Below are 17,389 nucleotides of genomic sequence, written 5' to 3'. Positions count from 1 at the left end.
TCATGACCTGAGCCAAAGGCAGATGCTCAAGCACTGAATCACCCAGGTGCCCCAAGAGGAGGCTACTTTCAAGGGCATAGGGCTTCTTTAACTGGTTAGAGGATTCAGGTAAATCTGGGGGTTCAAGATTTTCAGATATAACCACCCAAGTGTCCAGATCCCAGATACCAAGGTCTCACTCCTTCCCTATCAGGGCCCTTAGTCTAGCAGCTCTGGCACCATATGGTTAAATACTTGGCCCAGTTTTCAATAGTCTTCCTATAAAACCAGGAGGAGAGTTTTTTAAACAGTGCCAAGGAGGCCAGAAGCTTTCACACTGAGCCCTATATTATTAGTTGGCTGAATGGAGCCTGCCATTCTTTTTCTTCAAGGTTCCCTGGGCACTCAGCAAAAGCAGCTAATTCCAAAATCCTTATAATCACCCTTACTCACATTTCATTCAAGTTATATTGCATGATCTAACGACTCCCCTCCAACCATTCCTTACTGCAATTCACACTAGGTCTTAGTAATTCTAATGCTTCAGCACCCAAGGAGCTATCACTCTCCACCTAAAGGAACAACAGGCCCTTGTTGTTGAATGACCAGAAATGTTGTCCAGTTCCAGAATCCCATCCTGATGGTTGGTTTTCTAGAGCCACTTCCAGTTGGATCCTCTTGAAAGCAGAACCTAAAACAAAGACCTATTAGGTGCAGGCATTTATTTGGGAAGTGACACTAGGAGTAAGGTAGCAGAAAGGTAACAGAAGAAGGAAAAGCCGATATCAAAGTGCATTATCAAGATCACACCTTGACTACACATAATGCCTCCTAGAGTTGTTCTCCAGAGGAGGAAAGGCTGAAACACTCATCCAGTGCTACTTAGCTCCCTTCAGATGACAGTGTCTCCAGGTTTGTTTGTTTGTTTGTTTGTTTTAAGATTTTAACTAATTTATTTCTCAGAGAGAGAGAGCCAGAGAGCACAAGCTTGGGGAACAGCAGAGGGAGAGGGAGATAGGCTCCTCACTGAGCAGGTAGCCCAATGTGAGTCTCGATCCCAGGACTCCAGGATCATGACTTGAGCTGAAGGCAGACACTCAACCACTGAGCCACCCAGGCACCCCTCTCTAGGTTATTAATACCCTAATATTAATATTAGGACTTTCACCCTCACTTCTCAAGTCTCTTGAAGAAGCTGAATTTAGCAATTTAGAGCCTGCTCCAGGTGGGATGCTGTCAGCACGGGGTGAACCTGAGCTTTCAGAGAATTCAACTCTTGCTGAAGTCTGAGGCAGCAGAGGGGATGGGACACCATGTGAACAAGTGCTAGCACCCCTCTTAGAGACTTAGAAGGGGCTTTGGCAAGCGAGGGCCCCTGAAGCTTAAACTTTTAGCTTCAGGGTTCATCTGCCTCTGCAAGGAACTCATGTTTGTCCTGGATGCAACCATTGAGAAAAATTTTACTCAAGGCAGCCTTCCACACATGGTTTGCCCTCCTTTCCTAGTTTCCTACTGCTTTGGATTCTCACTCACAGGAACATCCTGGCCACTCCTTTTCCTCCATAATCCCACAGGTAGGGTGTAGGGCAGTTGGGAAGTACCAGTCTTGTCATGGCGTTTATTGGGACATTGTTTTAAGAAGAACACATTGAAGTGTCAATTGCCTCACTGAAATATGCTTGAATGAAGATTAAAAAAAAAAAAGGCTGGATTTAGCAATTTGCAGACAGGAAGAAATGCCTTGGAGGGCTTATTCCAGGACAGGGAGGAATAAGCCCCCTCAAAACCACTTGGGATTCTCAAGCTGTTCACTGGAGGTTGAGGGGCTACATCATCTGGTGACCAATTCAGGCAAGTCCTCGGAAAGATATTTGGAGGAAAGGCTCAGAAATAAGAGCAGAGCTGGAAAACAGTGCCCATGAGAGCTGGAACTCAGAATATGCCCATATTTGTTAGCTGATTCCTTCTCTTTCTGTAGAGTTACTGGCAGATGAGTCCTTAGAATACAAAGTGTTTGTGCACCTGCATTTGGGAACAGCAAAGAGGGAGCTGGTCTCATTCTCAGGTCAGGCTGGGGGGTGGGGTTGCAGAGGGGAAGATTTCCCTGGGGTGAGGTTGATGGTGGCAGCAAGCAAGGAAGACAAAAGGAGAGGCAGGGGTGGAGATGCTCCAGAAGAAAAGCTATGGAGTGGTGGGTGGCCCCTCCGGAAAGGCAGCATTGGCAGAAGAATGGTTTCCAGAAAAATGAGAGGAGGATCACAAGAACCAGAAAAATGGGGAGGGCAGAGGAAGTGGAGCTTCAGGGTGGTAAGGGAGCAAGTTTATAGTCAACAGGGATGGGGGAATGTCTGCGGAGGTTGTGGTCTGGGAGGAATCTTGGAGGTAGAGAGGTTTCAGAAAAGAAAGAATCAAGAATGTGGTCCAGTAAATAAGCAACCATGGGAAGAAAAAGGACTAAAGAAGAGGAGGTCACAGAACTGAGGCCCAGGATGGGGAGGCTACTCACAGGGACAAGAAGTGGGATGGGGAAGGGTCCAAGGGCCCCTGAAGGATGAAGCCAAGGGCCAAATTCTTCAGTGAATTTGTCTGTAGGGGAAGAGATGTGGAAGCCAAAGGGATATGAGGAAAAAGCTGTTTGGAGAATTATAGGAGGAGAACGAAGGGCTTCCAGGCAAAAGGAAGGGCATAAGCACAGCACAGAGGCATGCAGGAACATGGGGTGTTCAGGTCCCAGGGCCAGGAATAGGTCAGATCACGACAAACAATGCTAGGGGGGTTGGATCTGGCCTGGAAGAGATGGGGACCTGCCCATTCCTCCTACTCATCTGTATTCATAATGTTGGGGAGTCTGTAGACTCATCTTTGGATCCCTCCTCTACCTGCCTTCATTCCTTTGGTGACCTCATCCATTCTTAAGGCTGACAACTCCCAGGTTTACAACTCCAGGCTCATGTATTTCTACAAGGCTGAAAACTTGGGGGTGGAGGTGGGAGTGGGTGGAGACCCCCACCAGGGTCTGGTTTTCAGGTTCAGAAGTATGCAAATTGTTTCGTTAGTTTTCTATCCTCCTCTCTCCCCGTTAGGCAGTAGAAAATAAATGTATTAAAGCTGAAGGGTAAATGAAAAATCAATGTATTAGTTTATAGGGGCCAAAAGACCTTTAATTACTTTTTTTTTTGCCTGCTTGTTTTAAAAATACATTTATTGGTTTGATTCTGATTATAAGAATAATGCATATTTACTACAGAAAACTTCAGAAAATCAGAAAGTCTGAAAAACAAAATGCAAATCCTCTATAACACCAGCAACACTTCACATCTGTATTTGTGTGGATATGATCTTAACAATATTGGGATCATCCTGTACCTACTTTTGCATCCTATTCTTGTTTTTATATCGTAAGCATTTGGGCTTCTAGAATATATTTTATTTTTAGTACCCTAGTAACTCTGTTGCCAGTTTTTTTTTTTTTTTTTTTTTTTGCCAGTTTTAAAATCCATTATCAGAAGGTTGCTTTCGTGAGTATAAGATCAGAGAAAAAAAGAAAAGGCAATAGTTTTAAACATCAGGTAAATATCCGAACAATTTTACGCAGATTAGGTTCCTGGACCCCGCATCCCCTCCGCGCATCTTTAGGACCGCGCAACGCCAAGGGGGAGGAGGCGCAGGGTCGAGGCTACGACCGCGAGGCCATCGCCCGGGCCACCGGGTGCCCCCGCCATTCCCGTTCCCGGGGCCCCGCCCCCGGCTCCCGCCCCCTGGCAGAGCCGCGGACCCTGCGGCCGCCGGCTTCCTCCGGACGGCGCTCCCGCCTTCAACCAAGATGGCGCGGGCGGCGTCAGGCGGGGCACGTGACCCTGCGGCCCCCGCGCCGCCCCGCCCCGCGCCGCCCCGCCCCGCCCCGCCCGCGCGCCTGGGTGCCCGGCTGCTGGCGGGGCTGCGGGCTGCGGGCTGCGGGCTGCGAGCCGGGGCCACGCGCGGCCGCGACGGAAGCATGTCTCGGGGGCCGGCGGGGGCCTGGGTAGCGCTCGGCCCGCTGCTTTGGACCTGCGGGCTGGCGCTGGAGGGCGGGATGCTGTACCCCCGGGAGAGCCCGTCGCGGGAGCGCAAGGACCTCGACGGCCTCTGGAGCTTCCGCGCCGACTTCTCCGACGGCCGGCGCCAGGGCTTCGAGCAGCAGTGGTACCGGGCGCCGCTGCGCGAGGTGCGGGTCCCGGGGGGCGAGGGCGGGCGCCTGACCTGGGCCCCGCAGCGATGGCGGCAGGAGCCTCGGATGGACGGGCCGACGGGGAGCGAGCGAACGGGAGGAGCCACCTGCGGGGAGCCGGCCCGGACGGTTGTGGGGCGGGGGCCGGGGCACGAGGGGCCTGATCCCAGGGTCTCCCCACGGGCCGGGCACGAGGGGCCTGATCCCAGGGCCCCCCACGGGCCGGGCACGAGGGGCCTGATCCCAGGGCCCCCCACGGGCCGGGCACGAGGGGCCTGATCCCAGGGGCCCCCCACGGGCCGGGCACGAGGGGCCTGATCCCAGGGCCCCCCACGGGCCGGGCACGAGGGGCCTGATCCCAGGGTCTCCCCACGGGCCGGGCACGAGGGAGCTGATCCCAGGGCCCCCCACGGGCCGGGGCACGAGGGGCCTGATCCCAGGGGCCCCCCACGGGCCGGGCACGAGGGGCCTGATCCCAGGGGCCCCCCACGGGCCGGGCACGAGGGGCCTGATCCCAGGGGCCCCCCACGGGACAGGGCTTGGCACCCAGGCAGCCCAGGACCACTCCCAGGTCTCCCATCTGACTTTGGTGGCGTCGGCCTGTTTGGCCGCTGGTCCAGGCCACTCCTGGATCCTCCTTTCTCAGTGTCTGCCACCCATTCACAGGGGGAGGAAGAATGGAAGGCTGGGTGCTGGCGTTGTGCCTGCTCAGTTTCCTCTGCAGAGCAGCCCCCACACGGTCGCCTTCCTCTCTGGGGCTGTCAGTTAATTATCTTCCTCTTCTGCCTGTCCACCGTTCCTCTTGCCTTGGGCAGGGTTGTGGCCTGGCCCCACCCTTGTCCACAGACTACCCTGAGAAAGAACTGCACCCCCCTCCCCCCCGCCAAGCCCTGGACACAAACCATCCTTGCAGTGGATTTCTTGTCATCAAGTTACGTGTCCATTCAGCCAATACTTATTGAATCTTTGGAAGTCTCATTTCAGCGTGTTAGGAAGTCTTCCCCAGGCTGTTTGCAGGCTCCCTGAGCTGTCTGTCCTGTTCGTGCCTAGCCCTCTACCTGAGGTGGTCAGGGTTTCCCTGCCAGGCTCAGGTTTATGCAGTCCTGCCAGCTTGTCCTGAGGTGGTATCCCATATGGCCCCCAAAAGGGCCCCCCTGACTCCTCCACATTCTTCATAGAGCTGATCACCTGACAGCAAAGACCTTGTTCACAGTTTTATTCCTGGGACCTAGAAGAGTGTTGTAGGTGCTCACTGCACACTGTTGATTGAGTGAGTGTCCAGTGTCTACTTCGTGGAGTCATGAGGGGGGATGGCCTGGGATCCCAGGGCCTGGGGGAAGTCGTCTTGTCCAGCCTCCTTTCTGCAGGCAGGATGGTGGGGGATCCTGGCCCCTGGGGAACGGGTTGCCTGTGTCTTTGGTGATCCGGCCCTGATCCCAGGCCTTCTTTCCTCAGTCGGGCCCCACCCTGGACATGCCAGTTCCGTCCAGCTTCAATGATGTGGGCCAGGATAGGCAGCTGCGCAGCTTTGTCGGCTGGGTGTGGTACGAGCGGGAGGCCACCCTGCCCCGGCGATGGAGCCAGGACCCGGGCACGAGAGTGGTGCTGAGGATTGGCAGCGCCCACTACTATGCCATCGTGGTCAGTACAGCGAGCATCAGGCAGGGCAGGTGGTCGGAGCTGCTTCGGGGTGTCTGGTTCACAGGGGTCACCTGACAAGCCTGCTCCTGCAGTGGATGGGGGCCATGCTCAGGCCCCACACTGGGGTTAGTGGCCTGGTTTGGGAGCCAGTGGCCTGATTTATTCTCCCAGCGCTCACTTCCCCCATCCCTGAGCCAGGCGGCAGCTGGCAGGACTCCCCGCCCCCACGTAGCGTCCATCTGGGTAAGGGTGCCTAAGGTGGCTGGCACTGACTTGCCGTACCCTCCCCATGTCTCCTTGTGTCTGCAGTGGGTGAATGGGGTCCATGTGGCAGAGCACGAGGGGGGTCACCTCCCCTTCGAAGCTGACATCAGCAAGTTGGTCCAGAGCGGGCCCCTGTCCTCCTGCCGTATTACCCTTGCCATCAACAACACGCTCACCCCCCACACTCTGCCGCCAGGGACCATCGTCTACAAGACAGACGCTTCCAAGTGAGCAGCACTCTGCTCCCCTGCCCCCCCTGCCCCCCACCCACTGGGCTTCCGACTAGGGGCCGGGTGGCCTTAGCAGAAGTGAGGCCCTGGCTCTGGGAGGTCAGGGAGACATGTGAGCTGAGGCTGAAGGACAGAGCAAGGCCCCAGCTGGGCATTGTTCTGCCATCCCAGGTACCCCAAGGGTTACTTCGTCCAGAACACATACTTTGACTTCTTCAACTACGCGGGCCTGCATCGCCCTGTGCTCCTCTACACCACACCTACTACCTACATCGACGACATCACCGTCACCACCGGCGTGGACCAAGACACTGGTGAGGGTGCCTGGCATGAACTTTGCTCAGCCAGGCTCCAGGTAGCTCTGCTCCCTGTTTAGAAAAATCCTTGAGGAGAGAGGCTCTCCCAGCATCTCTTGAGCCTCAGCCTTCCCATCCACCTGAGCAGATCTGGAATCCAGCCTGTCTGCACTGGCATGGGCAGCAGACGTCATCCATCTGGTCTGACCTCATTTTGTGAGCAAATGAAGCCCAAGGAGAAGTGGGGCTTGCCTAAAATCATAGCTTTGGGTGAATAGCTCGGGATCCAGGAGAATCCCTGTCTCTTCCCACCGTGTTGCCCTCCCTTAACCCCCCCTCAGTGCAGACTGAGATCCAGAAATAAACAGTTGTTGGCTGTGGACTCCTCAGTGGTCGCCGCAGGGAGCTCTCCTCTTCATGACCCAGGCTGTGTCTGTCCTTCTCTCTTTTGTCTTGATCTATCTCGTCTTTTGCAGGGCTGGTGGATTACCAGATTTTTGTCCAGGGCAGTGAACACTTCCAGCTGGAAGTGTATCTTCTGGATGAGGAAGGCAAGGTCGTGGCCCAGGGGACAGGGAGCCAGGGCCGGCTGCAGGTGCCCAATGTCCACCTCTGGTGGCCGTACCTGATGCATGAGCACCCCGCCTACCTGTACTCGTTGGAGGTAATGGTGGTTAGGATGGGGGCTACAGAAGGCCTTTGGCCCCCACCCCACAGCCTTGGCTTCTGGGGGGCGGGGTGCAGGACAGAGGGTCAGGCACACGTGGTCCTCTGAGCCTCCTGGTCAATTGGATTGAAGTGTTCCAATCAATCAATTGATTGATTTTCCCCAATCCTTGGTGGGGAGGCCCAGTTTCAAAGAGCAGGCACCAGGGAGCGGGTACCTCCTTACTGGTGGCAGAAGCCGGTGATTTCTGCTTGCGGTCCCAGAGGTGGGTCACTGCGGTTTACCAAGGGCCCTGTGTGGACTCAGGCCCGCATGGACGCCTCACACCTGGTGCTTTGCCTTCGCAGGTGAGGCTGACTGCGCAGATGGCCGCTGGGCCTGTGTCAGACTTCTATACTCTCCCCGTGGGGATTCGCACCGTGGCCGTCACAGAGCGCCAGTTCCTCATCAACGGGAAACCTTTCTATTTCCATGGGGTCAACAAACATGAGGATGCCGATGTGAGTTGTAGCCGCTGGGTCGCTGTGAGGGCTGTTCCTCACCATTGCCTTCTCCATGGCCCCTGAAGCAATCGGGGGTGACTCAGAGCAGTCCAGCAAAGTGCAGGAAACCACTGCCTGATGGGGCTTGCGCTTGGGCCCGAGAGACGGCTGAGAGGGTGAGCCTTGCATGGCCTCGCTCTAGAAGGAAGTGCACCAGGATGGGGGCTGGGGGTTCACTCTGCCATGCACTCCCCTAGATCCGAGGGAAGGGCTTTGACTGGCCGCTGCTGGTGAAGGACTTCAACCTGTTGCGCTGGCTGGGCGCCAATGCCTTCCGCACCAGCCACTACCCCTACGCGGAGGAGGTGATGCAGCTCTGCGACCGCTATGGGATCGTGGTCATCGACGAGAGCCCTGGTGTGGGCATCATGCTGGTGTGAGTGCCCCCCCCCCCCCCGCTCCTGGTGTGCCCAGCCTGCCCCAGGCAGCGGGCCCTGACTTGCTGCTCTTCCTCCCTGTGCTGCAGCCAGAGCTACAGCAATGTGTCCCTGCAGCACCATCTGGAGGTGATGGGGGAGCTGGTGCGTCGGGATAAGAATCACCCATCTGTAGTCATGTGGTCTGTAGCCAATGAGCCCACTTCCTTCCTGAAGCCTGCTGCTTACTACTTCAAGTGAGTCCCCTGACGGGGCCCTGGGCCAAGGCAGGGATGAGAGGTCAGCCCCGGGGCGAGGCAGGGTGGGGGCAGGTGAGTGCCTTGGGAAGCAGCCTGGCTCCTAGCCCGACTGGGTGCGCCTCTGCACACAGCCCATTCAGGGGACTGAGTACCACCTACCACTTTGTGATTTCAACCTGGGTGAGACCCATTGTCCCCTTTTCACACTTGAAATGAAATCTGGACATAACTTGTACACAGACTCAGACATATAACTTCAAGGTTACAAAAAGGTAGCCTGTGACACAAGGTACTGTCATTTATTTATCTTTTTTTTTAATTTAAAAAAATTATATTCGTTTATTCATGAGGGACACACACAGAGAGAGAGAGAGAGAGAGAGAGGCAGAGACACAGGCAGAGGGAGAAGCAGGCTCCATGCAGGGAGCCTGACGTGGGACTCGATCCCAGGACACTGGGATCGTGACCTGAGCTGAAGGCAGATGCTCAACCGCTGAGCCACCCAGATGCCTAGGACAGATGTTCATTTATAAAATAATATGTGAACATATGGGTCTCACTCCCCCGAAGACCCAGTGAGGGGGCCAGATGCTGGCACCTGGATGTGGAGTCACCGTGAAAGCACAGCTACAGTTGCCGACAGTGGGGGCACCGTGTTGGTGACTGCTAACTGCTGGCCGCACTGCCTTCACTGCCATGTGTTTCTAAGATGGTGTCTCTGGGTAAAGGTCTAAACAAAACAGTTACACTCTTCTCTCGTTTTATGTTGTCTCCATTCCTGGGAAATTTAGTGTATGTTAAAGGTACAAAAAAACCCCACTTTGTGATCCTTTGGAATCATCTGTAAAGAGGAGTTAGGTTTTATAAAACTGGACTTTCTAGGCACATGATTCTTTTTTTTTTTCAATAAATTTGTTTTTTATTGGTGTTCAATTTGCCAACATACAGAATAACACCCAGTGCTCATCCCGTCAAGTGCCCACCTCAGTGCCCACCACCCAGTCCCCCCACCCTCCGCCCACCACCCTTTCCACCATGCCTTCTACCACCCCCAGTTCATTTCCCAGAGTTAAGAGTCTTTCATGTTCTGTCTCCCTTTCTGATATTTCCTACCCATTTCTTCTCCCTTTCCTTCTATTCCCTTTCACTATTATTTATATCCCCCAGATGAATGAGAACATACAATGTTTGTTCTTCTTCGACTGACTTACTTCACTCAGCATAATACCCTCCAGTTCCATCCATGTTGAAGCAAATGGTGGGTATTTGTCGTTTCTAATGGCTGAGGAATATTCCATTGTATACATGAACCACATTTTCTTTATCCACTCATCTTTCGATGGACACCGAGGCTCCTTCCACAGTTTGGCTATTGTGGCCATTGCTGCTATGAACATCGGGGTGCAGGTGTCCCGGCGTTTCATTGCATCTGTATCTTTGGGGTAAATCCCCAACAGTGCAATTGCTGGGTCGTAGGGCAGGTCTATTTTTAACTCTTTGAGGAACCTCCACACAGTTTTCCAGAGTGGCTGCACCAGTTCACATTCCCACCAACAGTGCAAGAGGGTTCCCTTTTCTCCGCATCCTCTCCAACATTTGTGGTTTCCTGCCTTGTTAATTTTCCCCATTCTCACTGGTGTGAGGTGGGATCTCATTGTGGTTTTGATTTGTATTTCCCTGATGGCAAGTGATGTGGAGCATTTCTTCATGTGCGTGTTGGCCATGTCTATGTCTTCTTCTTAGGCACACAATTCTTAACAGGGTTCTCAGTGATGTGCATATTCTAACTTTTCTAAAGTTCCATCATTGGACAGGATGAGTCTGTCCAAAGTTCATGGTCTCATTCACTAAATACTTCCCCCACCAGGCATGGCAGTGGACAGAACCCCACTTAGGGGCAGCATTGGGAGGGTTTACTACCTCTGGTGGGCCTTGCTTCCTTGGTGTTCTCACAATTATGCAGTGATCCCAGCCTGCAGAGCGTGATGACTTCACTTGCTGTGGGGGCAGCTGGGGGCATCCCCGGCATGGAGCCCTGTGGGCTGAGCTGTGGGTAGGAGATGTGGGGCTCTGGGCAGTGGGCCCACCTGGGCAAAGGAGAGCTCTGAGCACGCAGCCCAGAGCCTTGGGGTGCGGGCTGTGCTGAGTGGGGGGGCTGGTGTGCGGTGAGGCAACAGGAGCGCTGGTCCCAGGGTTCGGGGAGGTGTGGGCGATAGAGGGCACCCTCGCTGGGGCAGTGGGAGGTGGGCAGGGGCCTGAGGAGCCAGCGAGGCTTTGCAGCGTCCCAGTGCCCCAAGGGCTGTTTCTCTTTAGTATGGCTTTGGGACTCAGGCTAGGCTTGGGGAGAGGAGCGGAGTGAGGAGAGTCAAGAAGAAGGAAGTTGGCTGTGGGGGCGAGGAAGAGGGATGCGGGCTTGACCAGTGAGCGGGGTGACCGGCACCGCGTGCCTCTGATGGGTCCCCGGGTTGAGTCCTGAGCACAGGCTGGGCCCTCTGTCCGAAGCCTCTCCTGAAAGTCCCTCCTTGGTGAGCGCGACTCAGCATAGCTGTCGTTTCTTCAGAGTCTGGGGCTGGCTTGCCAATGTCCTGCCTCTCAGAGCTCTGCTCCCCTTCCTGGTCCTCCTGCCACTTGTACCGGGCTTGGAGCCTTTCCCTGTGCAAACTGTGTGAGGCTGCAGAGGTCGAGGTGTCCCCCGTGCACACCTGCCTCCTCGCACGCACCCCCTGCTTGGTAACTTAGTATCCGTCGGGGCCACTAGCTTTCTTGGAGGGTCAGCATGCCGTTTGGGGCAGCACCCAGCCCGGGACCCCAGTGCCGGGGGCCTGCATACCTTGCGAGGGTGGCCCACTCTCTGGGGTTGGGATTGGGGAAGGGAGAAAGAAAGTTGCTGGGCAGTGTGAGCTAAGGTGAGAAGGACGTGTTTGCTCACCTAAAGTCCTCCTCAAGGTGGGGAGGGGAGCAGGGCTTGGGATGGTTGATGGGAGGGAGGGAGGGACGGCTGTGGGAGGACCCTGCCCACACTGACCAGGCCTTGTCTTCTGCCTTCTGCCAATAGGACGCTGATTGCTCACACCAAGGCCTTGGACCCCTCCCGGCCCGTGACCTTTGTGACCAATTCCAACTATGAAGCAGACCTGGGGGTGAGCCTGGGGTTCTCCGCACCACTTCTCTTCCCCCACTTGTCCCCTCGCCTTCCGTGATGCTGGCTAACATGGGCTGCGGAGACGAGCCTGGAGCAACTGGCCCCAGCGCTTTCCTGGACGGTGTTCAGGTGAAGGGTCGCTGGCTGCTTGTTGGACAGGTGGACTGGCTTCCTAACCCGAGGAGGCTGGCACAGCGAGGTCTCATGGGCGCTCCTCCGTTTAGGAGAGCTTAGCGTTGTCACTGTCCAGCGTCCCTTAAACCTGCCTGGTTGTCAGAACCACAAAGGAAGCTCCTGAAGGTACGGATGCCTGGATTCTGAGCTGATGCTGGTTCAGTAAGGCCTTGGTGGCACCCTGCATTTTTACAAAGCTCCGCAGCGATTCCCGCTGTCACCTGGCTGTGGCAACACGGGCTGGGCGGATGGAGGGCAGCTGGCCTGGCTGTGCTGCCCGCACCCCCGCCCCAGTGCGGCAGCCCCTCGGACTGTGTGTTGTGTTGTACTGAAGCTGGACAACACGGGAGCCAGGAAACGCTGCTTCAGGAGGGAGCAGCAGGCTGCTCCGTAAGAGAACGTGACGCAGGAGGAGCCAACACCACGGGGAGAATGCAGGGGAAAATGCTCTGCAAGTATGAATAGGGAGCCCTCGCCACAGAGTGCCCGGAGGCCTGCAGCCCCTCAGAGAAGCATGAAGACCATGGCAAAACACTGTTCCTGGAGCACAGGCGGCGCCTCCTTGGGTCCTGGCCCCCCCACCCGGGTGCCCAGGAAGCCGGGCCCGCGCCCCCAAGGCAGGAGGTGCCCTCATCTGGGGCCTGTGGCCACCCATAGGCGTTGTGTTGCTGTTGCCGCCCTCTGCCACTGCCCGTCTCATACCAAGGGGCTCACTTGCCCAGGAAAGTCGGGGCCTGGCCGGCCCAGGGAGGCCGTGGAGGTTGGCATTTGTGCAGGCAATTAGGCGGGACGGGGCAGCTGGCTGCCTGGTGTTGGCTGCTGTGTCCCAAGCACCGTCCAAGTAGACACCAGCTCTGCCTCCCGCCAGGAGGGAGTGTGCGGCCCCCTGCGGCCCCCAGCACCAGCTCACAGATGGTGCTTAGCCAAGATGTTCGCCAGGAGAAAGACTGCACGTGTCCTTTAGTGGGGCACCTTTCCCCAGGGCCAAGTGAGGGAGGGCTAGTGTGACAGGCCATAGAGAGAGAAGCCCTCCAGGGTACAGGCGCAGCCAGGTCCACAGCATCAGCCACAGTCACAGACCTGCCTCTGCCTGCTGCACGGGTGGGGGGGGTGTGGTGTACACCCCCTGCCACCTGCGCCCTGGTGCTCTCCTCCAGCTTTCTGGCCCGTGAACAGGTGTAATGCTCTCCTCCTAGGCGCCGTATGTGGACGTCATCTGTGTCAACAGTTACTACTCTTGGTATCACGACTATGGGCACATGGAGGTGATTCAGCTGCAGCTGGCCACCGAGTTTGAGAACTGGTATAGGACCTACCAGAAACCAATAATCCAGAGCGAGTACGGGGCAGAGACAATTGCAGGCTTCCACCAGGTAAGCAGTGAACAGCGGTGCCACTCATTCTCCCAGGCCAGACAGGGCTCCCCCATTGCTCACTGTGCTCCTCGGGCTCACATCCCCCGGTCCTCCAGGGTTCAGGCCTCGGTCCCGTCTCCAGAGAGCCTCCCACCAACTGCCCGAGTGGCCTCCTGAGCAAATCCAAACCTTGGAAGCCCCTCACTGGCTTCCCGTGGCCCCACACGAAGGCCCTGACCCTGGCCAGGGCGCTGAGGTCTCTGCCTACCCCAGGTCCTCCTCCTCCTCTGCCTTCCCTCCTGGTCACTGGGCGGTTCTCACTGCTCGTGGGCTGCTGCTCTGCTGGGGGCATTCCTTCGGCCTGGAATACCCCTGCTGGTACCACATCTGCCACCTGTAATGGTGGACTCTACTCTGCTCCAGTCTCTGCTCAGGTGTCCCCCCTTTGGGGAGGTTTACCCACTTGCCCCAGGCCTGCTCAGCCTCTGTCTCAGCCCTTCTCACTGGATTCTGTCATCATTTCTTTGACTCTCTTCTTGGCAAGACTGTGGTTTCAAGAGAACTACTGAATCCTGTTTATCCTTGCTTCCCAGGCCCTCAGCAGTGTCCGCACTCAGTGGGTACCAAATAATATTAAGGAAATGAATGAAATCTTGGAGCAAATTTTAATCACTAGAGTTTTTCACACCCTCCTCTTTTTATTTCCTCACCAAAGATACGATACTTTATCTTGTGGGGATTTTTTTCCCTGTGGATTCTTACACCACAGCAAGCCCCTCATCGCTTCCCCCCCCCCCCCCCCCCCGTCAGTCACACTCACCTGTCACAAGTACCAGATTCCTTGTTGACACACAATGTATTTATCCTTGGTACTCCTGTTCATACCCTTAAATTCATCTTGCTTACACAGAATGCCACTTTTACAGACTGCTAGAGTAGGGGGAGATAGCGTATGAGAACACCAGTTCTTCATCTTTGAGAAGGTGGCCAACTCTGAATCTTGAAGAGGATCAGGCTAGATCTAGTGCTGACTGCATCATTTGCCGTGATGAATTTTTCTGCAGTGTTCAGAAGCCACTAGCTACATGTGGCTACTGAGGACTTGAAATGTGGCTAAATCAACTGACTGAGTTGATTTAGTTTAATTTAGTCTTTATTTTAAATAGCTAGGTGTGGCTAGTATTAGGCCATGCAGGGTTGTTCCCAGTAAAAACAAAGTAAGAAAATCTACATATTGCCCTGCCCTCAAATTCAGCTTTGGAACCAGAACAAAACATGGCTCAGCTGTACTATGACCTTACCAGTGCATCTGATATAACATTATAATCCTTCTCATTGGAACAGAAAATCAAAGCTTGCAGGGTTTTGTTCTCCTGTAAAATAACTGAGATGCTGCATCCTTGAACACTGAAGATGTGAGTGCCCCCAGATTCCCATGGGACATCTGAATGATCGTTACGTTGAAGTGTGCACCACACGTAGGAGCTCTTTACCAAATCCTGAACAAGTCCACAGACACGGCCTCTGCTCTCATGAGGACCCTCTCCTGGGAACTGGGAGCTTGGCTGCCTTCCGGGGAGCTGTGTGGGGTGCGTCTCAGCCCCCTACTAACTAATCTGCTGCTCACCCTCAGTACACCTACAGCTTGAGTCTGTCTGGAGGGTAGAACCAGCAGGGGCAGGGACACACTGACCTTCCCTGCTTATCACTTCATGGCCAAAACCTCTATGGAAGCACATACTAAGTCATTTGGGGAATGGATAGATGTGCTAAATAGTCGCTTCCCCAGACCAGATACAGATAGATATGAGGTGAGTTCAGTGAGTCACGCTAGTTCTCAAATTATGCGCTGGCAGCTACTTAAAACTTGAGGTTTAGTTTTATTATTCGAAGGCTTATTTTTACTTCCACTGTCACTCAGCTTTAAGGCTGTCCTGGTCTTAAATAGGGACAGAAGAGTAAGGTAAAGAAAATACCAAGTCCTGTTGCTAAAGCAGTTGCTAATTCAGGTTGTTTACAGAAAATCTCTTTCCTTTCCTCTGGGCCTCGTCACAGCCTGGCTGTCCACCAGTGCCAGCGGTCCTGGGTCACTACAGCCCACTGTGGGCATGGCTATTCTGGTCACCATCACATGGGTCTTTATTTTTATCTGACGTTTACAGTTCTACAAGTTCTGCCTCTTTTTTTTTTTTTTTTTTTAGTTCTGCCTCTTAAATTGTCCATTTGCTTTGAACCGTAGGATCCACCTCTGATGTTCAGTGAGGAGTACCAGAAAGGTCTGCTCGAGCAGTATCACTTGGTGCTGGATCAGAAACGCAAAGAATATGTGGTTGGAGAGCTCATCTGGAATTTTGCTGATTTTATGACTGACCAGTGTAAGTGGCAGTTTGGTTTACAGAATGTACCATTTCTCATTTTTTCAGGTTGGCCTTTAGTTCAGGACATTGGGTTGTAAGAACAGTGGAAACGAGCGGGGAAGCTCTAATCAATGTAGGTGATGGGAGAATTTCTTAGGAGAACCAAGTGGTATCTAGCAAGCAGAAGTCACTTGCCTGCTTCCCAAATCATTTTATGGTATAAAAGTAAACGGTAGAACCTCTTCTCTTGAGGCAAAAATGACCAACTTACCTTTGTCGGTTTCACAACAGTGTGAGAAAAAAGTGGACCTTGTATTGGATTTACTTGTGGGATACACTTGTTATGCCAGAGTAGCATACTCAGCATACTGAGCCCGGGAAACTTAGGGTATTTCAGTATGGTTTACATCATCCACTTGTAAAAGGCAGGTTTACCAAGTACAAGTAAGTGTCAAAGTGTTTTGAATGTGGGAGGGTCTGAAGTCTGCATATTTCTGAAGTGGGGAGAGGTGAGGGCCACTTCAGTTAGGTTCCAAATGAATGTATCTCCTTTCTTCCTGTTCCTGTAGGTATTGCTAGTTTTCTGATACACCATAAACTTAGCATAGCAATTTGGGGAGGTGAGGAAGGATTTGGTAGTAGTGGACATTAGAACATAACACAAGGAAAGACAGGCCTTTAGAACGTGAAAGTTTAATTAAAAATTAGAATGGAGAGGAGGGAGGTAAAGAGAAAAAGGAATGAAAACACAAGCCTCTCCATTTGGTAGATGGGATCCATGGCTTCTGCAGCCTGGTTTCGTGAACGGGTGTGTCGGCTCTGCGTACAGGCAGTGAGCTGTGTGAGTGGACAGATTACCTGACTTTTATGAGCCTGTAAGTGGGGATAAGGCACCGTGCAGGTTGAAGTAGGAATTTATTTGATAAAGCGCTTGGCACGGTGCCTGGCATTTGCTTATAGGGAAAGCCCTTCCCACTTGAGCCAGACTGTGGTTTCTCTGGTGGAGAGGGAAGGTGCGCGCGAGCCGCAGCCAGCCCCGCCCACCCAGAGCTCCGGCTCCGGCTCCGGCTCCCACTGGGAGATTGGGCTTTTCAGAAAAGCCCAAGTCTTTCTGGGGTAACTGCCTCAGCCTCCGGCCCCTGACCAGGCAGCTGGGGACTCGTGCTTAAAACCTCGTGTCGCAGATAAAAGAAAAATAATTTGGGGTGTTTTCCCCGTGACAGACCAAAGAAATAACCCATTAGGGAGCTGAGGTTTCGGGGAGGAGCGGTATTTCAATCTGTACGCTGCCGTCGTGCAGCCGCTTCTGCAGGCTGCTTCTGCCCGGCCCATCGAGGGGCCTGAACCTCCTTTCCCTCCATTTCCAGCACCACAGAGAGCAGTAGGGAACAGAAAGGGCATCTTCACTCGCCAGAGACAACCCAAAGCGGCGGCCTTCCTTTTGCGAGAGAGGTACTGGAAACTTGCCAATGAAACCGGGCACCACCGGTCCGCGGCCAAGTCCCAGTGTTTGGAAAACAGCCCGTTCGCCCTCTGAAGCCTCTGTCTGCCCCGGAGGGGAAGGGACCACGTCCACGGACCCCATGGACCGCGTGTGGCCGCCTGGGACGTTCCTGCCTGCAGCCTGTACTGATTCACTGGAAGGGAATCTTAGAGGTGGAAATAAAGGCTTTTGTTGTGTGTGAATAAAGAGTCATCTTAGAAGTGACCGTCCATCTGTTGAATAATCTGTGTGGCTGGAAAGCATCCGGAACTGTGTTTAGGTGTCAGGCTGCTACCCCAGACCTCTGTGCTCGCTGTGGAGCCCCTTCTACACTCACACCACAGTCAGGGCTGCCGGTCACCGACGGTGCTGCTGCAGCAAAGCGGGAGGAAAAGAGAACTGCTCGTGGGCTCCGCAGGGGAGCTCCAGGGGAGCT

General features: G+C 54.3%; 1 protein-coding gene across 1 annotated transcript; it reads left to right on the top strand.

The window, feature by feature from the left end:
• The first annotated feature begins 3,911 nt into the window (after window positions 1-3,911).
• GUSB (glucuronidase beta) lies at window positions 3,912-17,174 on the top strand. Its single transcript, NM_001003191.1, is given in 12 exon segments — window positions 3,912-4,183; window positions 5,642-5,827; window positions 6,137-6,318; window positions 6,493-6,635; window positions 7,094-7,281; window positions 7,632-7,784; window positions 8,024-8,202; window positions 8,293-8,439; window positions 11,498-11,582; window positions 12,955-13,131; window positions 15,353-15,488; window positions 16,838-17,174. Coding segments are annotated over 12 exon segments (1,956 nt in total). The 5' UTR covers window positions 3,912-3,973; the 3' UTR covers window positions 17,008-17,174.
• The last annotated feature ends 215 nt before the right edge of the window (window positions 17,175-17,389 follow it).

The sequence above is a fragment of the Canis lupus genome, chromosome 6 (genome assembly GCF_011100685.1).
Source record: "Canis lupus familiaris isolate Mischka breed German Shepherd chromosome 6, alternate assembly UU_Cfam_GSD_1.0, whole genome shotgun sequence".
Classification (NCBI taxonomy): Eukaryota; Metazoa; Chordata; class Mammalia; order Carnivora; family Canidae; genus Canis; species Canis lupus.
Note: the sequence above shows the minus strand (reverse complement) of the source record. Positions and strands in the feature narration are given on the sequence as shown.